Below are 22,670 nucleotides of genomic sequence, written 5' to 3' on the forward strand. Positions count from 1 at the left end.
ACCACAAATGATGTGGAAATATCCTGGTTCGGAGCCTATGGTCAAGGAAGAATTTTTGAGCTGTTTTTTGTGCAAAAAAAGGTGGTTTTATTACAGTGCACGAACAGGACCCATGGGCAGGAAGAGCTGCACTGGGGTTGTTTTGGATGACTGATTATATACTTTTAAATTTGGAGGTTAGGGATAGCATAAGTCTCTAAGGAATTTTGGAAGCAAGGTTTCCAGGACCTTGAAGGGCCTAGCTGTTGTTAGGAAAAAATCATTTTTCACTGTCTAGCAAACCTTAGTTATGAGACCCTTCAGATATATATCAGTAGGCCATATGCTTGGAGGATGATTGCTAACATATATATTGGGGAGTAGACATAAAGGAAGTTTCCAATGGAATTTTTATATGTTAAAGTAGACTTACAGGGTCCTGGGGGTCAGGATAATGTTAAGCCAAGATTGTCTTTTGCCCTTAGCAAAGTGTCAACATCGAGGCAGCTGAGGTCCCAGAGGAAGGTCAGTCTGCCTGTCTCAAGGATGTATAAGTTATAAGGAAAGTTTTTCTTTTGCCTTTATTTCCCACATAGTAACTATATACATCATACATGGAATACCTTTTTTTCTATACTATAGAATGGACTAAAAATTAATATCCCTTATTTTTTTCTTTTGTGATCCAGTAAGTAATTTAGTCTCTTACAATGTCTATGGATTATCATTATAAACATTAATTCTCATTATAATATTGAAATGTGCAAGTGCCAGTTAAGAAAAATCTGCCAGAATTTTAGATAAATTAGCTTTTACCACTGTAACTAAAGGAGGATTCTAGAAAAAAAAACAATTAAAAGTGTATCATGTAGAGAGACAATAACTCTCCAGATCTATTTTAAAAAATTTCACTGGGAGAAAGAGCCATGGCAATCTAAAGAATAACACTACAGATCAGAAAGCTCATTTGGCTGAGATTTAGCTAAAAAAAAGCTAGCAACTGCTATAAAATTAAACAATAATTTTCACAATTGATTGCCAGTAACTATTTTTCTTTTTTCTTTTCACATAAAAGGAACAAGGAGACTATGGGACTGAAGAACAGAATTTTAAACATCTTTGTCAGATATCTCTTGTCTTGTTCTTTTTATTAGGGCCACTTAGATTTTAGTCATGTGAGTAATTTTTAGTAAGACTTTTTAAAGACTTGGATGCTAACAACAACTAACAGCTCCTGATTTCAAGGATTTTCAGTAGATTTTGTTTATTCAATAAGTTGAAGGCTATTGGGGAGGCATACCTTCTCAGTACTTCCTAGGGTTACTTCCTTGGGAGGAATAATAAGGGAATGACTGACTCTAAAAAAATTTCTCCAGGCAAAAGTTGCTTGCCACTGTTTGCTTCTTCTCCTTCCACTGTTTAAAGCCTAAACTCTGCTTTGCTTAGAACTTTTTCCTTTCTTTGCCCCTCTGTTTTCATTTCTTCCCCATCCCCCTTTCTTCTGCATCTCTCAAACAACATAAGATGAATAAGTGCCAGGGATCTATTGTACAGCATGATGACTATAGTTAACAGTGCTGTATTTTATACTTAAAAGTTGCTAAGAGGGTACAGCTTTAATGTTCTCACCATAACAATAGCAGCAACAACAAAATGGTAATTACATGAGGTGAACCTTACTGTACTAAGCCCTTTGCAACATACACATGTATCAAGTCATCACATTGTATACCTTAAACTTATGTTTACCTTACCTAAAGGTAAGGTATAAACATGTTTATGTTTACTTATGTTACCTTACCTAAACTGACACAATGTTATGTCAGTTATATCTGGATAAAGCTGGGGGGAAATGAAAAAAATAAATCCTGGTCCCAGACAGTGAAGTGTGCTGAAAACAGCACTGGAGAAGTAGGATATGGATGTTCCAAGGCCTGATCTGTCACGCGAGGAATTTCTTTAACTTCTGTGGTCCTCAGTTTTATTATTTATAAAAAAAAGGGGGGGATTGGATTACCTTACATTAGTTAGTTCTAAAATTTGACCTAAAGTAGCACACACATCATCATGCTTTCTGTGCCTCACTAGAATCATCTTCTATTTTTCAAAATTCCTCAAAGACTTTTGTTTGTTTTAAAGGGGGCCTTTGCATCTATTAAATACTGCGATCTTTGCCAACTATGTCACAAGAACCTGAGTTGTGAAGTTCTTTTTAATTAGTTTTAAACTCTGAGCGCATTTAAAATTCAACATAAATAATGCAGTAATAGTCATGGAATGGGAAAAGTCTCCTCTGGAATCTGTTTTTATTCCTTTTTTTTTAACATTCATTTATTATTGAGAGACAGAGAGAGAACATGAGCATGGGAGGGGCAGAGAGAGGAGGAGACACAGAATCCGAAGCAGGCTCCAGGCTCTGAGCTGTCAGCACAGAACCCGATAAGGGGCTCGAACTCACAAACCGCGAGATCTTGACCTGAGCCAAAGTTGGATGCTTAACTGACTGAGTCACCCAGGCACCCCTGGAATCTGTTTTTATTCTTAATATGAAATAAGTACACTAATACCTGATGGAGAGCAATGGATTAATATCTTAAAGAAAAGAAAGAATTTCTTATCTACTCTGCACCAAGAACATTAAAGGCACTTGTGAATATTATTTCTGGTAATCCTCACAAAAACCTGTTAAGGAAGACATTTTCTTCCTACACCTCTGAAGAAACTGAAACTCAGTTAGGTTATGTAACTAGCCTAAGGTAACACACCTACTTAGAGGCAGGACGGGGATTTGAATCCAGATTAAAACGTATATATTCACAACTAAATGCCACTAAGTTGTACACTTTAAAATGCTTAATGTTGTTATGTGACTTTTATTCAAAAGACAAAAAAGTTTTTAAATCAGAAAAAAAGGTACAGCTCTTTCTCACTTACAGTGGGGTTATGTCCCGATAAACCTATCATAAGTTGAAAATATCATAAGAAGAAAATGCATTTAATATACCTACTCTATGGAACATGACAGCTTAGCCTAGCCTACCTTAAACATGCTCAGAACACTTACACTAGCCTACAGTTGGACAAAATCATCTAACAAAGTATATTGTAAAATAAAGTGTCAACTATGTCATGTCATTTATTGAATACAGTAATGAAAGTGAAAAACAGAATGGTTGTAGGGTACAGAATGATTGTCAGCATATGGGTTGTTCACCCTCATGATCTTGTAGCTGACTGGAAGTCCTGGGTCATTGCCACTGCCCAGCTTATGAGATTATCCACTACATATTGCTAGCTGGGGGAAAGATCAAAATTCAAAATTCAAAGTATGAGGGCACCTGAGTGGCTCAGTTGGTTGAGCATCCGACTTAGGCTCAGGTCATGATTTTGCAGTTTGTGAGTTCGAGCCCCGCGTCGGGCTCTGTGCTGGCAGCTCGGAGCCTGGAGCCTGCTTTGGGTTCTGTGTCTCCCTCTCTCTCTGCTCCTCCCCTGCATGTGCTCTATCTCTCTCTATCCCTCAAAAATAAATAAATGTCAAAATTCACAGTATGGTTTCTACTGAATGTGTATCTCTTTTGCACCATTGTAAGGTCGAAAAATCATAAGTCGAATCATTTTAAATTGGGATCAGCTATATGGGTTTATAGTTTGTGTCAATTTGAATAACTCACAATATGATAAATCACAGTATGGTAAACCAGAAAATGCATAGGACTCAACTCTTTGACGTGCCAGCTCTGTGCCTTGGAACAAGTCATTTCACACCTCCAGAATTCAGTATTCCAGCCTGTAGAGTAAGGAAGAGGTGGACTACATGGATATTTTTTAGGCATCCCTTCAGCTCTTTCAGTCTGTCCTCTTCTTAGTCTATGGCAGAACACTATGCGGTCTTTATTGCCCTCTTGTGGGTGAAAGATGAGGTGTATCACTGTATTTATACAAGATCTCAGAATAGTTGGCTTATTAAAATAACAACAATAAACCCAAATCAAACATTGGGCATCATGCAGATAAAAAGACTGGATGAATGTTCTGCTTTCTGCCTTCTTTTTCATCATGGTGACAAAAGCTTAGACTCATAACCTTTCAAAATAAAAATAAGTAGTCTCATGCGTTCAGGAACAAAGGACAGATCAAGTAGACATTTTTCTCTCCCCTACCCACCCTATTTTTCTATTTCATTAGAAAATTACCTTTTCAATAATCTGTCAGTGTTTTTTAAAATACTGTAAACAAGGGGCACCTGGGTGGCTTAGTCGGTTAAAAGTCTGACTTTGGCTCAGGCATGATCTCTCAGTCTGTGAGTTCGAGCCCCGTGTCTGGCTCTGTGCTGACAGCTGGGAGACTGGAGACTTCTTCGAAATCTGTGTCTCCCTCTCTCTCTGCCTCTGCTCTCTCTCTCTCGCTCTCTCTCTCAAGAATAAGTATTTAAAAATACTACAAACAAAATTAAAAGGTAAGACATATGGGAGAGGATTGCAGAAAACCATCAGTATGGATAAGATCAAAGGTTAATACCTATAATATATAAAAAAAAGTTTCTAGAAATCAGTAAGAAACAAAAATGAATGTTCTCCACCCAAGTGGCTAAGGACCAGAATGAGCTATTCATTCAAGAAAAAATAAAAATGGTCAATACATGACAACTATTTACACTCAAAGGATGAAGAATATGCAAATCAAAACATGAGACCACTTTTAATCCATCAAATTGAGTAAACGTGGTTTGAAAGGAAGATAATACTCCACGAGTGATGGAGTGTTTAGGAAAATAGGCCTCCTCTTATTCTACTGGTATTTATGTAATTTGGGACAACTTTCTAGAGGGTAATTTGCCAATATATATTAAAAGCCATATAAATATTCACAATCTTTGACTCAGAAATTTTACTTATAGAAAACAAAGAGAGGGGCGCCTGAGTGGCTCAGTCGGTTGAGCCTCTGGCTCTTGATTTCGGCTCAGGTCATGATCCCAAGGTCATGAGATGGAGCCCTGCATTGGGCTCCATGCTGGCCATGGAGCCTGCTTAGTATTCTCTCTCTCTCTCTCTCTCTCTCTCTCTGTCTCTCTGTCCCTCTCTCTCTCCCCCTCTGATCCTCTCTCCAGCTCATGCCTGAACTCTTTCTCTCTAAAATAAATTTTAAAAATTATTTTAAAAATTATAAAAAAGAAAGATGTGAATTAAGATTAATATTAGGGACATTCACTGCTGCTTCATAAAAGGAGAGAGTTGGGAAACAATCTAAATGCCTAGCAATAAGTGTTTGAGTACATATATCACGGAAAATCCTTCGATAGAATATTATGCAAGCATTAAATACAGTTCCTATCTCTCTGTCTCTCTAAATAAATAAACTTAAAAAAAAAACACATTGGTTTTGGCTCAGGTCATGATCTCACAGTTGGTGAGTTCAGGACCCGCATCAGATTTTGTGCTGATGGTGTGAAGCTTGCTTGGGATTCTTTCTCCCTCCCTCTCTCTGCCCCTCTCCTGCTCACTCTCTCTGTCTCTCTAAATAAATAAACTTTAAAACTTAGCAAAAACTAAACACAGTTCCTAGAAGAATACAGGAAAACTTAGAGGAAAGTTCAGTATATATATAATGAAAGATTATAATCAGTGTGTGTAGTATTATATCAATTTTATTTAATATATAAATATATTAATAGGGCTCCTGGGTGGCTCAGTCGGTTAAGCGTCTGACTTGATTTCGGCTCAGGTCATGATCTCATAACTCTTGAGCTCGAGCCCTGTGTCAGGCTCAGGGCTAATAACTCGGAGCCTGCTTGAGATTCTCTCCCTTGCTCTCTGCCTCTCTGCTTGCACATACACTCTCTCTCTCTCAAATAAATAAACTTAAAAATAAATAAATAAATAAATAAATAAATAAATACATAAATACATAATTAAAATCTGGTTATCTCAGAGTATTAGAAGTACAGATAACTTTTATTTTCTTTGTCTTGCTTTTCTGTTTCTTTTGTTCCTTAGTTTGATTTGTTTTATTTATTTATTTATTGTACCATGGATGTATATAACTTTTATAATCAGAAAAAAAAAAAAACTAAAGACAAGGTTTTAAAGTGCTTACTGGTGACACTGTTTTCTCGTTGGGAACAAATGGAACAAGAGATGATTCAAAGTTTATACCAATACTTGTTCATCTATCAGCAGACTTGATATGCTGTTTTTAAGACTGCCAGGAACAATAAAAGAGGAGAAAGAAGAGATAAACCTATCGCTTATTTCCTAATGAATGCACCACAAGAAGGCATGATTTGTATTTTTATTCTAATCAATACAGCTAATGCTGAATTAAGAGGTATTTCTTTCACTATAGCAGTATTTCTCAATCTCTTTTTATCAATCAGTTAAGTAGAAGATGCACAGCTTGGTTTGTCTGAATAAAATTCAGGGGTGCTAGAGTTACACTCATTACACATTTACCCATAATTAATAAAGCATGAAAGGAATTGAGAGATTACTCAAAAATACACATAGTTGCACTCACAAAACTCACCATTTAAAAAAGCACTTAAACGGGTCGCCTCGGTGGCTCAGTCGGTTGAGTGTCCTTGGCTCAGGTCATGATCTCACACTCTGTGAGTTCCAGCCCTGCATCGGGCTCTGTGCTGACAGCTCAGAGCCTGGAGCCTGCTTCAGACACTGTGTCTCCCTCTCTCTCTGCCCCTCCCCTGCTCATGCTCTGTCTCTCTCTGTCTCAAAAATAAATAAAAACATTTAAACAAATTTTTAAAAGCACTTAAATATGGCTGAATCAAAATTCTTTGTATTGCTTTAGAGAAGACCAAAACAATTTATAAAGACACATAGTTCACTGCAGCAGTTCCTCCATGACTAAAAATGACAATTTCTTTACATCTTGAGCTGTGAAGATGCTTATTCTCACTGGGAAAGCACTTTAGTAACCCTTAACCTCCTCAAAAACACCTCACACAAACATCACCACCTCCACCAGAAAATTAAGACTCAGATCCTTGCTCATTTTTGGAAACATATCAATAAAGGGACATTTAATAATTTCTTTAATTCTTGGGGCACCTGGGTGGCTCGGTCGGTTAAGCATCCTCCTTTTGATTTCAGCTCAGGTCATGATCTCAAATTTTGTGAGATCGCGCCCATGCTGGTCTCTGCACTAATAGCACAAAGCCTGCTTGGGATTCTCTCCCTCCCCCTCTCTCTGCCCCTCTCCCACGTGTGTGCTCCCGGTACTCTCACTCAAAATAAACATTTAAAAAAGTAACTTCTTTCATTCTTGAAAGATACCTAACTTCTATCATTATCCCTTCCTTCTCTTAAAGAGAAAAGAGTAAAGAATGAGGGCTTCATTGGTGATGGCAACTTGAAAAAATTTAAAAGCAAAAAAAAAACAAAAACCCTCAGGAGGTGATGGTTATGTTAATTAGCTTGATTGTGGTGATGATTTTACAGTGTATATGTATATCAAATCATCAAGTTGAGCACCTTGAATATATATAATTTTTATTCATCAATTATACTTTGATAAAGCCACGGGAGAAAAACGACCAGTTTTGAAAAAAATATATTAACATTTTATCAAAAGGTGTATCACAGTTTACCTGCCCTTAAATCAAGGGTAAGAAAAGCACTCCACTGTAATGAATCTTACATCTCCATAGCAAGGAGAGAAAAAAAGTGAAATGCTTATCTGGATCGCTGATGTATAAAAAAAAAATTAAAAAAAAAGTTGTAGTTACAACTACTTCAGGTAGTTCAAATGAAAGTAAAGATCCCTGCCCCAACTCCCATCCTGACCTTACTCAAAACACTGCCTTGATTTTCCAGCAGTTTTTTAAATTTTTAAATTAAATTGTGAAACTGAAGAGAAACCCATCTATCCCACACCCTCCACTTCCTGGAAGGATCATAGCCAAACTATTTCCAAAAAATGAGGATCTATACTCTTTGTTAAGACATCCAGAGATGGAGATTTCCCACTGGGTTATGAATTAGGAAGAAAAACAGCAAAGACAGAAAGCTACTATTTTGCTTTCAAAATATCAGTTTTGAATGAGCAAATCCTTTTAAAGAGGCTTATAAATCTATGATCTTCTATAGTCTAAAGGCTGCATTATTATAGCCTAATCAGGATTGTAGGTGCTGTATTTGAAGCATGGTCTGATAATTTGTTAAATGATTATTCTCAGAGATGAAACAGTACATGTAGCCAAAAAAAAAAAAAAAAAAAAAAAAAAATTTCCCCTGTGATTTCAATTGCCCAAAGTTCTTATAGGCAAAAATAGAGGAAGGGGAGGAGAAGCCTAAATCTGTGACAGATGGAATCAATGTAATAAACTTATGTGCTCTTGAGAGATGTGTGTCCATAATTTAAGTCACCACTATTGGGGCGCCTGGGTGGCGCAGTCGGTTAAGCGTCAGACGTCAACCAGGTCACGATCTCGCGCTCCGTGAGTTCGAGCCCCGCGTCAGGCTCTGGGCTGATGGCTCAGAGCCTGGAGCCTGTTTCCGATTCTGTGTCTCCCTCTCTCCCTGCCCCTCCCCCGTTCATGCTCTGTCTCTCTCTGTCCCAAAAATAAATAAACGTTGAAAAAAAAATTTAAAAAAATAAAAGTCACCACTATGGATATTTCAAGTCATTTGATGCTAATGCAAGTATCTTCAAAGTCCAATATGTGAGAAGCAAGAGAACAGAGTTATTTAACAAAATTATCATTTGTTTTCTGATTTGTCTCACCTATATTTTTGTGTTTTCCTAAGATCTGGACAGCATTATCAGCCAAGAAAATAAAGGGAATATGTATATTCTGTCTATATTTTGTGATGTTTTTTAACATTTGCTTTAAATTATAAAGAAGAGATAAAGTGGAGAGTCAAGATCCAATTTCCAGTTTCAATGCTCTTCATGCATTAAAAAGTGGCATAAAATAGGGGCGCCTAGGTGGCTCAATCCGTTAAGCCTCCGACTTCAGCTCAGGTCATAATCTCTCAGTCCCTGAGTTCGAGCCCACGTGGCTGCTTGGAGTACCTTGGTGAAAAAATGATCCAGAGGCCACATGTAGTGCAGTCTCAGAGAGTGATTTGATTGACAGGTACTGTCTGTCATGCCAACCAGTTTCTCAAAAAGAGAAAGCAGGGGGAGGAAAGCACAAATACTGTATACTGGTTATTCAAAAGGCGTTTTTTATTCGCTTTAACACAGATAATTTTTTTTACAGTTGAAACAAAATTTCTGATACACAATTTTGAGGTTTTAACAGCACCTACGAGGAGAGGATTGTGGAATACCTCAAGGTAAAATAGAGATGGCTAAGGCAGGCACAAATTAACCTGAAATTCATCAATCCACTTGAAGACATATGGAATCTGAGGCCCCCTGAATGTTAGCCTAATACATGACAATAAACTAAAAATTTTTCTGTATGATGTTTTAATGGACTATTGAAAAAAGTATAGTTCCAATTAGAAATATTCAAAAAATCCAGTGTTAATTTTAAAAAACGTTCTGAAAATACAGCACTGCATATTCTAGTGTACACAATTTCTAAGCCTATATGCACAGTTCCTGGTACTCAGAGATTTCAGCCTTTGGTGTTTGATAATTTTACCCAAACTGTATGTCAGCACCCCACTGAGTGTTACTCACCAAAAATGCCACTGTTTTTATCACTTAGTGTTAACTGCTTTTATTAAGATATTGTGTAGTGATTTGGCAGAAGAAAATTGGTATGGCTAAGAGGAAAGGGGCTTCAGATGACCTGTCAATAAAATTAACACTTGCCTTGGTTAGACAGGAGGTCTATGAATAGAATACCCACATAATTTTTTTTTTTTTTACTTAAATGACCACATGCCATTCTAATAGTGACAAGTACTTTTGTGAGTGGATGAAGGTCTTTACATAAGCCTGAGATCTACAAATAGAAACTATTATAAGCAAAGTGCAAGTAGAAAGAGAAGGCCCCAGGTCTCATGCACTTAAAAACAATTAGCATTTAACAGTTCTGATGTACAGATTTTCACCCTAACATAATTGTAGCAAAACAATCATAGAACTTGGAAATCAGTGTGGCTGGCTGTAGGCATAGGCAGGATAGGGACCATTACTTAAGAGCTGTGGGGTCCCGGTTCTGCTTTGGACTTCTGGTCTCAAAATTACTTGGACAAAGGGGTCACGACTATATTTAAATTAGAAATATTGAATATGACTGGGTTGAAATACCATCTTCCACTTGTCTGTGTAGTCCAAAATTCCCAGAGCTCTTAAAGTACATAAGGTCCCATGTGTAAGGCTGATTCCATATGCGGTGACAATGGAGAGTTCTAGGTTGTATTCCTGTAAAAGCTTCTGCTTCCTCCCCAGCCTACATGTCTTTTGGGGGGTCATTTCTAACTGTCCCTTACTACCTTGGGTCACTATTTTTATCATAGATGTTTTAAAAGTACAGATTAAAAACTCTGCAGGACAAACAGATCTTAGACTGCAAGACAACAAGAACTAGACTGCATATCTATAATACAGTATTTAGAGCTGGAAGGAACCTTAAACCAAACATCTAGCCAGTACAGAAAATATTTTTATGGTATTTTAACAGATGGTCATCTAGTATCTTCTTGAATATTTTCATTGGAAGGGAGTTCACTATTAAGGCAGTCCATTCCACTGTGGGACAACTCTGTGAGAAATTCATTCCACCACTGGGTTAAAGTCGGCTCTCTTGTTACTTTCAACATCCTAGTTTGTCAAGCTGAACATACAGTGAAACATACAAGATATTAGTTCCTTCTACAATCAGTATTTGAATTAAGGAACCTTGTGAGAAAAGGTCATTACCCATCCACTCCCCACTCTTTTCTGAAGGTTTCTCTGAGAACAGAGCATGGTGGATCAAAGGACCATCAAAATTATCAGCAGACAGTACTGCATCCAAAGTCATATATTAAGCAACATTGCTAAATTGATAAGAGGTTGTCAGAGAAGCAACATCCCTATGCAGCAAAAGGAGACTTATGAAGTAAAAGCAGACCAACCATTTATTTGCAAGAGTGGTGGGTATATTTAAGCATAATCCATTCACTAGTACCATGTTACTTCAAACACAAAGAGTATAATCAAGTTACACTGACATCAGTGTATCTCTTATTGAGATACTTTTTGAAAAGCCCACATGGTAACAAATCACATATAAGGACTTAAACAAGGCAGTGTACATCATTATACTCTTACAATACGAATTATTACAACCTTTTTATAATTGAAGCTTAGGACATCCTTGTTTGCATTATTATTTTTTCATTGTAACACAGCTCAAGAGTCTTATTCTTTTTCCTTTGGCAGAAATGTCAGAAACTGCTTGCCAAGAGTTCATGGTGACATTTGTTAGCTGATTAATGGAACACTTTAAGGGACAGCTGTAGCTCCTTAACTCCTTCATGCTATTGGGTTCTAAGTTTAAACTGCAATTTGAAAAATATTTAAATCTCTCAGGACCAAAGCTTTCTGAAATGCCCTGATACACACAAGAAGGAAACAGAAGAAATCACAAAAAATACACTTGGCTTGACAAAGCTTTTTTTTTTTTTTTAATCACTCTACAACCTCAATTTGAAAGGCTCTGACATACATCCACAACCTTCTACCTTTTACGTGTGTGTGCACTCTTAGAGGGGCACAGTTATTCTGACACTATTGACTGAACAATTTGGGGCACACTTTTAAAAGGCTTCCTACTTTTAACAGCATGAAGATCCTGCTTTGGAGCCACTGTTCAAGTCAATAGTGTGACCTAACATGCAATGTTCCAGCTGTTCCTCTACAGCCAACACCTGCCTGACAGCTTCTTCAAAGGCTACTGTCACATTAGTATCATCTTTGGCACTTGTTTCTAGATAAGGGTAATCCCCATTCTCCATGCACCAGGTTTGTGCCTCCTCAGTAGTCACTTGCCTATCCTCTTTGTCTACCTTGTTACCCAGAACTACAAAGGGGAAGTGCTCAGGGTCTTTCACATCAGCATAGTAGATGAATTCTTTCTGCCAGTTACCAAGGTTCTCAAAGCTCTGCCGGTCATCCACACTGAAGGTCAAGAGGCAGCAGTCTGCTCCCCTGTAGAAGGGTGTCCTAAGGCTCTTGAAACGCTCCTGCCCTGCAGTGTCCCAGATCTGGAGAGTTACAAAACGTCCATCTACCTCCAGATCTCGATTTAAGAACTCTACCCCTATGGTGTGAAAAGCCTGGGAGTCAAATTTATTGGTTACATAACGGTTCATAAGTGAGCTTTTCCCAACTCCACCATCACCCAAGAGAATAACCTTTAAGAGCAAGGATTTCCCACTCATTGTTGCAGCACCAGATGGGGAGGAGTTTATAACCAAGAGAACCTGAAAATAAAAGAAAAAGTAGGAGGTAAAACATTTAAACCTGGAACTGAAATCAACTTTATAGTAAAATTTTGTGAATTATATAACCTAATAATTTAACTTCTCTTGATTCATGCTCACTAACTATATTATATAGTACAACAGAAGGAATAAAATTCTTTTTGCATACAAGGGAAAAAAGGTCTTGTTTTTCTGAGGTCTTTTGCCTGTGCCAGGAAAATGGCTGAATGCCATGGGTAAATGGACTAGCAGATGGTGCTATAATTTGGTTCAGTTCTGACCCTATTCTAGGGGAGAGAGCACAGAACAGGAATATCACTCAAATGTGTAACCATATTATTAGCTTCCAGTTTGGACAGGTCCAAACAAGAGGCAAACAGTATGAAATTGATTTGGAGTTTGAAGCCTGTTCATGATGGACCCAAGAATTATTGAGGAGAGAAAGCTGCATAAGCTGAAATTTTAATTCCGTCAGTAGAGTTTGGGGATACAATTAGACCTTGGAGGAGAGATAGAGGTCAAGTTTCTTCAGGAATTTGCCTTATTATACTTGCATTGATACAGATACCCTCACAAGTAAAGGATCTTCCATAATCTTTTCTTGATTGTTGGCTGGTATCATTATAGCGGCTATCATTTAGGAAGAAAATCTTGAATAGCTTATTAATTTTTGTATGTAGGTTCTAATACCATAATAGTACCAATGAAAATATACTGTAAACTTTAAATTGCTAATAATTATACAGTACCCTTCTTGTTACCTCAGCAACATGTCTGTACATGGGATATCTAGAATGCATCGTAACATAAAAAGATCAAATTTTACTGAACAATTAACCTGTACTAGATTTTGTTAAGTACTTTCACACTAGGTCTAGTGTGGGAACACAACAATGATGATGTTAATTGGGTGTTATTTATGCAAGAGACCCAAAGAGATGAAAACTAAATACTAATCAAAAGAGCACATGCAAAAGAACTTCTGGAGGTGCACACATTTGAAATGTAATTTTAAAAAGCCCAGTAGTCCTTACTATTATGTTGGTGCATGTATAATAATTGTATATTTTTTATAAATATTCATTTTTAAGAGATCAAACGAAAAAATATATATACCTACCCAGTTGGGTCTTTGTCACAATTTTAGTCTTTTCTTTTCCTTGTTCTTGTTTTGTTCTTTCTTCTCAGGGTTCTAGAAAACAGATTGGGAAGGATTATTTTAAAAAATCTATAATAAAACAAAGTTAAGGCTCTATATAAATATACTCAAGTCAGGAAAAAAACAGAGCAATCTCAACTTACCTACAGAGGATGCTTTTGACAAATATACTTAAGAGTTTAACATGCTACAAATATTTCACATGGACAAAATAACATTATTGCAAAAACTTTAATTTGTCCTAACAAGTGTACGTTAGGGGCACCTGGGTGGCTCAGTCGGTTGAGCATCCAGCTCTTGATTTTGGCTCAGGTCATGATCTCAGGGTTCGTGGGTTTGAGTCTTGTGTTAGGCTCTGTGCTGACAGTGCGGGGTCCACTTGGGATTCTCTCTCTCCTTCTCTCTCAGCCCCTCCCCTGCTTGCTCTCTCTCTGTCTCTCTCTCAAAAATAAACAAACTTAAAAAAAACCCAAGTGTACTTAATGTGATTTTAAAAGTTTTATATTGTCTCTCCATTGAACTCTTCATTGAAAGTAAAGGTAAAGAAAGAAGATGATATTCACAATAGATGATATTCAGGAAAGGGAAAGCACAGAGGAGTCTAAGTTGTGTTGAAATTCTAAGTCAGAGATGAAATTCCTTCCCTTTATATCTACCAATGTTCACATCTCCAAGAAAGTTATTAATGCATTCAACAATCTGCCTCAAGGCTGTCTATGCAATTGATTCCAGAAGATCAGAGAAGAAATAATTATGTTTGGGGATTCCCTGTTTATAATATATTCTCTTGGCTAATTATTTTACTTATTAATTTTGATCATCTGTCTTGAACACAGGTTTTAGTATTTAGCTGGCTTTATTATATTCAAACACAACTTCATTTAACATAATAGTTAATTATGGCAAGAGTGTTATCTAAGCAGTATCAAGAGTGCTGGTCTAAAGAGAAAAAACAGTTCTTAGATTTTTTTAGTGTTCTTTCTTACTGAGGAATAAAGAAGATTTTAAGAAATCTCTATTGCTTGATAATCTCATGCTATTTTTTAAAGTATAGATAAATCATATAATAAGGGATTCATTAGAGTCCTAAGTCAGTAATTATGAATTTAAATAATGCCTTCTAAATTGATAGGTTTTATCCTCCTTCTTGGTTTATGTCTACTCTAAAAAACTTTAAAGTTTTCTACAATTACTAATTTTTGTCCTCTTTTTTCCTGCCTTCAAACTTCTGTCTTCAGAACTAGCTCAAGTAACAAATATTTCTTTAAATGGAGATGAAACAAGCATTATCACACTTGTTTAGTTTTTATACTGGTCCATAGGATAATTTTACAGGATGCTCACTTAAAAAAGGAACAGAGGAAGTACAAACTTGGGTAATAGTACTGATAGTATTAAGGGTCAGTGCCAAAAGAGCTTCCTCAAGTTCTTAGCAAACAGGTGTTCACATCATTAAACTCACTAACTCTATTTTCCCAGCTGTGGATAAACTCAAATGATGGGTCAAGGACTGAGTATTGTGGAAACCAAACACTCAGCTCCAGGAATAATGATGAAGTATTAAGAACTATCTGAGATAATGCTGCAATTGCTTGTGCATTCCCTTTTGGTCATTTACACATATAACTTCCAGGTACATAGGGTCTATACCAGGGAAAAGGGAGGAAAAGCAATGTAGTTCAGTGTCAAGTGCACTACAGGATACAAGAGTCTTCATCTCTACATTTATTTTATGAACTTGAGCAGGTTATTTAATTTTGCTGTGTTTCAATAACTTCCTATATAAATATACACTTGACAATAACTGCCCTACTTAACTCACAGGATTATGGGGGAAATGAATAACTTATGAAGTCTGCAAAGATTTGTAAGCATTTACTGAAATTTTTGGTTTGAGATTTTTGTTTCTTTTGCTCTTCCACCTCCTTTCATTCACTGTTGGGGGCCTTGTGAGTCACTATTAACCCTTCTCAGAAAAGATCAGCCAGTAGGAGGATAACAATTCTTCTTTTTCTCTTTCTTCAATATCTGAGAAGGCCTTGTTCCCCCAAAATTTTGAGCATCTGCATATACCAACAGAATCTCAGCATTGGAGGGACCTTAAGGGTCTTCTGGTCTAATATTGCTACTGATGCTTGAGAGAACATTTGAGTGCTTATTGTGTTCTGTGACCTTACAAAGGTAACCCTCCACTCTCCTCTACTTCCTCCAACTCCCATTTGTTTGCTGAAGGTAGAAGTGAATACATGTCTTCTTGCCTTTAGTCACTAAATCCTGTGGACTTTTCCTTGGAATATCCTTTTTAAGTCCTCTGCTAACATCCTCATTTTGGCCCACATCTACCTTGCTCTAATATGTTATGAAACCTTCCTGGCTCTTCTCTCCCTGTCTTTGGTTTACAAATTAACATATAAGCTTCAGATCTCATGGTTTATAGTTGAAATGATATTATTATACTGCCTTATTTTGTCAAATACCCTTTTCTCCCTAAGTATGTCTTTCCTACACAACCAAATTTAAATTCCTGGAAGGTAAGTCCCTTTTTTTGCATATGTCTTTGAAGCCCCTCCAGCATGCAGCAAGCACCAGGGTCCTTCACATGGATAATCAATACTAATTAGGTGGGTGCCCAAAACTAATGCCTCTGAATTGATGCCAAGGAACAAGAGATCTGCAGTTCTGTAATATGTCCAAATACTATTATTTATTTGTGACTAAAGAGACTTATCTGGATCACTTTCTAGATGGAACTTAACAGGAATTTCACCTGTTGAAAGCCAGTGGAAATGCTCCAGTTTCCCTCCCTGTCCCCCTACATTTTTAAACAAATATATAAATTTCTTCATCCCTACCAAATACAAGAGCAGTATAACTGTCTTCACATGTTTTCATTGGATGCTAGCATCCCCATCATCATCATCATTTGAAACTAAGTGTGATATCCTTTAGTACGTACTCAGAAAGATCTAGCACAGTATAAAAGCAAACCAAAATTTTTCCTCTCCCAGAATATGCCAAATTTAAGTCAAACCTTAAAAGAAGATAGCAGTAAGTAGGCAGTGAAATTCTTTGATAACCCTAAGTATATTTAACAGGAAAGTCTGATCCCATATGCATTCTGTACGGGTCCCATATCAGGTGAGGATTTTGACTCAAATGTTTAATATGAATTTGGTCCTCTTCAGAGACAGATCTGCCTGTAAACAATTCAAACATCCTAGAAATGCAATTCCCCTTTCTTATCCCACTTCCCACATTTAACAAGAATTTTCTAAGAATAGTATACTCACTTTTTCCCCCACTTAAGGTCTAAGTCCCAGACAATAAGGTAAATTAGAAATTCACGCAACTGATACTTCCTAGTTTTTTTTCTGTTCTTCAACACACTTGAAACCACATCCACACAGCTTATTAAATTATTGTATTTAGTTGGGAATGCTTGGGGTTGGGGAGAGGTGCAGAAGGAGGCAGTACAATGACGAGAAAGAGGCTGAACTTTTGAAAATAGTACATTTTAGTATGATGATGGAGAGAAGAGAAATGAAAAAACAAATTGGCTATGTCAGTTCAGTTGCCATGTGTGGAATGATGCTCAAATCCATAGTGCAGATTGTTTGGGAGCAAGTGTTGAGAGGGATGTGGTACTGCAGGGCTGGAGGTGGAGAAAGAGCATCAGGGGAGAGCTAGGCAGTGCATGAGAGTGGCCCTGGTGACAATCTGCACAAGGGAGGAGCCATGGTTAAAGCTATAGGGAAAGCCCATCTTGTGGTGACACACTGGTTGGGCTACTCAACTCACTGTTGATTCCTGGCACAATATTTGAAAATTAAGCACTGGAGAATTGGAAAGGCTTTAACTTATGTAAAAATCAATACAAATAAGAAATGATTGCATCTTTGAGACCCTCTACCTTAAATGGTATATAGATTGTTTCCAGTACAACCTGATGCTTGTTGGTGGGGGTGCGGTGGGTTCTGTAGTGGGGAAGCCCTCTGACACACTGGATTCATCGTGTAGAGCGAACAAGTTATCGGCTGCATCCCTACTCTGAGTCCAAATGTCACAGCTGTCATGCCACTGAAACGCTATTCCCACATTTATGTCCATATTTATGTCCTATATGCCATCAGAAGGTTTCAGTGTGGAATTTCACCTCTAACTTTTCACTCCTCACAATGACAGCTCTAGGGCTATGAGCCCGAAGGCACACTAGGTAGCAATTTGGCACTGTTCCGAGGCCACTTATTCCCAAGTAGACTGCCGGGAGACAGGTAGGTGATGTTTGGGTGACATTAAGTGAGCAGGGTACAGAGAAAAGAAGCTTCCTTAGGAGACCAGGAATGCGGTCATCTCTACAACAGGGTCACTGTTAGCATTGGGAATCTAGAAAGTGAGATGTTACGCACAGTTCCAAATACCTCGGATCCACGTCGTCTCACCTCACCCCCATCTCTCAGAACGCGCGGCTGTGGCGCATGCGCACTGAGCCACACCCGCTCCCCACGGAGCCCTGCGTCTATCTGCCGGGCTTTGGCAGCCTCTCCAAATTACTCAGCAACGCCCCGCTCCACCGTCACCTCCCCCCACAACTCCGACCCCTGCAGCGCCTAGGCCTCTTTCCCAAGGTGCAAATGCCCCCGGAGATCACCCAGACCTCCCTTTCTCCCTCTTCCCACAGTCCCCCTACCTCCCGGCCTCTGGCGTCTGCGGCCGCTAGCCCCTCTCCCTGCCCACGCACCGGCATCTTACCCAATACAATGGGAGAGAGACGGGAAGAGGCCGCGGGTGCCAGGCAGGTCAGCTTTGCGTGCCGGCAGTCCGACTCCTCAGCGACACGGTCACCGTTCCTGCTGCCTCCTCCTCGCTGGGTCAGCAAGAGCAGCTCAGACCTCGGTGGCCTGACAGCTGCCGCTCGCGCCCGGCACTGCCGCCGCGCAGCGTCTCGCGCCCGCGCCCGCCAGGGGAGGGGGCGGGGCCCGCGCCGCCTCCTCGTGCCCCTTTCTCGGAGCTGGAGACCCAGCATAGCCGCCTTCCGCCATCGCAGGTTGGGAGGGCTCCTTGGCTCGCTCGTTTTTCTCTCATGTTTATGGTCAAGCCCTGGCCTCCCTTGCCCTCTCCTCCTCCCCTCGCCGATTAGTAGGCACAATGACAATGGACCGTCAAATATTGCTCTCCCACTCAGCTCCTCTGCAGCCTGGGGCCACGCCACATTTCCTGCAATTACCCTTCAACTTACCTCATTTACCTTTCCTCCATACCTTCTACTTCTGCAGAAGATAGCACATAACATCCTCTGGTTTCAAATAATGCAGGGAAATACGTGATCACAACGCATTACTAGGCCCTCTAGCTGAGCACTGCTCATGAAATTCTCTTGGCAATCCAAAGGGAAAGGTTCATATTGGTAGTTCAGGCATAGAAGACACATTGTCCTTTATCTTTAACAGTTACCTTTCTAGATGGCCATACAGAGAGTACTACCCGAGGTTTGTGGAAATGCTGGGGTAGAACACAATGTTCCAGTTGTGCCTAGCCACCCAGCCAGTCCCTTCTTATCTTCTGTGGTCCTCTGGTACCTACAACTAGTTTGTGATTGTTTCCCTTGAAACCAAAAGAGGATGGAGCTCCTGAGGTCAATTAGCCTGCACTCTAACTCTCTGTCAGGCAGATCCATCTCAGAAGCTTCCCTGATGTATAAGGATCTGTACCTGTGTGGCACTGCCGGTCACTCACCATATGCCCCCTCAGGGCTCTCACACATGCTCTCCCTCCATTTGGGCCATTGTCTATCTCTTCACAAATCAACAACTCAATCAATCCCACAGGCACCAGCTTAAATGTCACTTCCTCAGGGTAAACTTTCTCAATATCTTCAGAATAGAGAAAGTGTCCCGATTTATTTTCTTGTGGCCTCCTGTAGTATGCTGTACTTTCCTTTCCTAATAGTATCCATTTATGATGAGATATTTAAATGTATGGTTATTTGATTGACAACTGCCTTCCTCCACTAAACTATATTTTACCGTAATGTCAAGGATTGTGTTTGTTTAGACTTACCATCATATCTCAGAGCCTAGGTCAATGTTTATTACACAGGACATGCTTGAAAAATATTTGTTTAATATGGATTAATGTTATATCATCAACAATTATTGTTATTTGAAAACAAAATGAATGGATCTAATTGAATAAACTAGTCCTGCCCCCCACAAACACCCTAAAACACACTTCTGATAAAGAGATGTACTTAATCCTCCAAATCAATTTTTTACTCACACATTCCTATCTGTAATAAAAAAAATTCTTCAGGCATTGTGTGCAATCCAAGTTGGTTTTTCTTTTTATCACAATTGATTTAGCTATTTGTGAGAATAGACTTTAGAATCACCTTGTCAGCTGCTAAAAAATAAACTGGTGGTATTTTTATTGTACCAAATATATAGCTCATTTCGGGGAGGATTGACATTTAACAAATATTAAATGTCCTGATCCATGTACATGAAGCCTTTCCATTTATTTAGGTACTCCTTAGTTTGTTTCAGCAATGCTTTATAATATTCATTGAACAGATGTTATGCACATTTAAAAAATTTATCCCTAAGAGTTTATGCTTTGGAATGCTATTATAAGTGGTATTTTCTTTTAATTTTTTTCAATGTTTATTTATTTTTGAGACAGAGAGAGACAGAGCATGAACGGGGGAGGGTCAGAGAGAGAGGGAGACACAGAATCTGAAGCAGGCTCCAGGCTCTGAGCTGTCAGCACAGAGCCTGACGCAGGGCTCGAACTCACGGACCGTGAGATCATGACCTGAGCCGAAGTCGGATGCTTAACCGACTGAGCCACCCAGGCGCCCCAGTATTTTATTTTTAATTCCAAATGTTTATTATTTTCCAATGTGGCTGTACAGTGTCATATTCTACATATGTAGACATACAATTGATTTTTGTATGTTGACCTTCATCCTGCAGCTTTCCTAACTTATTAGTTCTTATAGCTTTTTTTGTTGTTGTAGATTCTGTCTGTAGTTTTTACTACATAAAATAGTCATGTTGTTTATGGAAAATAAAAAAATTTTACTTCTTCCTTTTCATTGAAAAATCTTTTGAGCATGGCCCCAATATATGTATATGTATTAATAGATTATATACATTGACTACTGTGCATATATGCTTTATACATTATATTATATATGTATTATAATGCATATACATTATAATGCATATACATTAAAGATACTCCAACATAGAGTGTGGCCTGGGTGGCTCAGTTGGTTGAGCATCTGACACTTGAGTTCAGCTCAGGTCATAATCCCAAGGTTGTGGGATCAGTCCCTGTGTCAGGCTCCATGCATGGAGCCTGCATAGGATCTCCTCTCTCTCGCTTTCCCTCCCTCTCTCTCTCTCTCTCTCCCTCTCTCCCTCTGCCCCTCTCCTGTGCAATCTCTCTCACTCTCTAAAATAAAAAAATAAGCCAACAAAGAAATTTAAAAAGAATGAAAAGAAAAATATGCTGATGTCTCAATGTTTTCTTTCTGCACTCCAATGAATTGTTTTGTGAACTGCTCAAAATAACAGTTCTTCATATTAGAGTCTCTCATCTTGAGTGAATTTAGACTCTTTTTTCCTTTTCTCATAGGTGCTATTTTCCAACAGTTTAATAATCTCTGAGAATCCTCCAAACTTACCTTCAAGTTTTAAGGAATTTTTAATTTCTAGTCCTGGGCACTCAGTTCTGTAGCTCATACTGCTGAAGGCATTACATATTTGCAGAATGTGGGAATCCCTGGTAGTAAGTGAAAACCTATGTTAGTCCAAAGACTCCTAACTACAAATCCTATATTAAAAGAATATTTAGAGCTCATTTGAAAAGCAACTACCATTCACGTAGAATAGAATCAATGCAAAAAACTAAAAATAGAACTACCCTACAACCCAGCAATTGCACCACTAGGCATTTATCCACGGGATACAGGTGTGCTGTTTAAAAGGAACACATGCACCCCCATGTTTATAGCAGCACTATCAACAATAGTCAAAGTATGGAAAGAGCCCAAATGTCCATCGATGGATGAATGGATAAAGAAGATGTGGTATATATATATATATATATATATATATATATATATATATAGGAGTATTACTCGGCAATCAGAAAATGAAATCTTGCCATTTCCAACTACATGGATGGAACTGGAGGGTATTATGCTAAGTGAAATTAGTCAGAGAAAGACAAAAATCATATGATTTCACTCATATGAGGACTTTAAGAGACAAAACAGATGAACATAAGGGAAGGGAAACAAAAGTAATATAAAAACAGGGAGGGGGACAAAACAGAAGAAACTCATAAATATGGAGAACAAACTGAGGGTTATTGGAGGGATTGTGGGAGGGGGGATGGGCTAAATGGGTAAGGGGGATTAAGGAATCTACTCCTGAAATCATTGTTGCACTATATGCTAACTAATTTGGATGTAAATTTAAAAAAATAAAAAATAAAATAAAATAAATAGAAGCTATGCGACTACCATTACTTAATGAGGAAACAACACAAAGTGGGAAGCTTAAAGTGTCAAAGTAACTGCATTAGGTGGTTTTGTGGCTCTCAGACTGGACTATTCCAAATAACCCATCATTGAGGTCGGTGAAACCATGCCCTCCATAACTAATGCTTCCATGCATAATGAAATAATTTAATCCTATCTTTGTGACACAGTTACACACACACACACACACACACACACACATCACTTTTCTACCAAAAATAGAATCATAGTGTGGTCAGTATATAGGAAGCTAAACCAGGATTGTCCTCAGATACTGGAGAAAGGGTTACTTTTGTAGAGTGACACACACATACAAAAATCAGCATTCAATGTATGGAATTTATTATCTCCAAAAGCCCCCAATCTTGATTCAGTTTTAAATACATTGACCGGGGCTTAAAGAAGACACAATTGGAATGTGATTAATGTAAAAGAAAAACCCTGTTCATTGTTCACAGATGCATATGAAAAAAAGAGTCCATGAAGGGTCCAAATAAATTAATAAACACTGCATACTATTTCCCTTCCTGGAGAATAACAGTGCATATTAGAACATTAAAGGCTCTTGGAATTTTGCATTAAAGAAACCATTTTTTAAAAA

General features: G+C 38.3%; 1 protein-coding gene across 1 annotated transcript; it reads right to left on the reverse strand.

Annotated features, from left to right (window-relative positions):
- Positions 1 to 9,141: 9,141 nt before the first annotated feature.
- Positions 9,142 to 18,467, reverse strand: RAB9B (RAB9B, member RAS oncogene family). Its single transcript, XM_004000747.6, has 3 exons — positions 18,271 to 18,467; positions 13,483 to 13,554; positions 9,142 to 12,362 (listed from the first exon to the last, which is right to left on the reverse strand). Exon 3 carries the CDS (start codon positions 12,318 to 12,320, stop codon positions 11,715 to 11,717), a length of 606 nt encoding a protein of 201 aa, XP_004000796.1. The 5' UTR covers positions 12,321 to 12,362; positions 13,483 to 13,554; positions 18,271 to 18,467; the 3' UTR covers positions 9,142 to 11,714.
- Between the last annotated feature and the right edge of the window lie 4,203 nt (positions 18,468 to 22,670).

This window comes from Felis catus, chromosome X (assembly GCF_018350175.1).
Source record: "Felis catus isolate Fca126 chromosome X, F.catus_Fca126_mat1.0, whole genome shotgun sequence".
In the NCBI taxonomy this organism is placed as follows: domain Eukaryota; kingdom Metazoa; phylum Chordata; class Mammalia; order Carnivora; family Felidae; genus Felis; species Felis catus.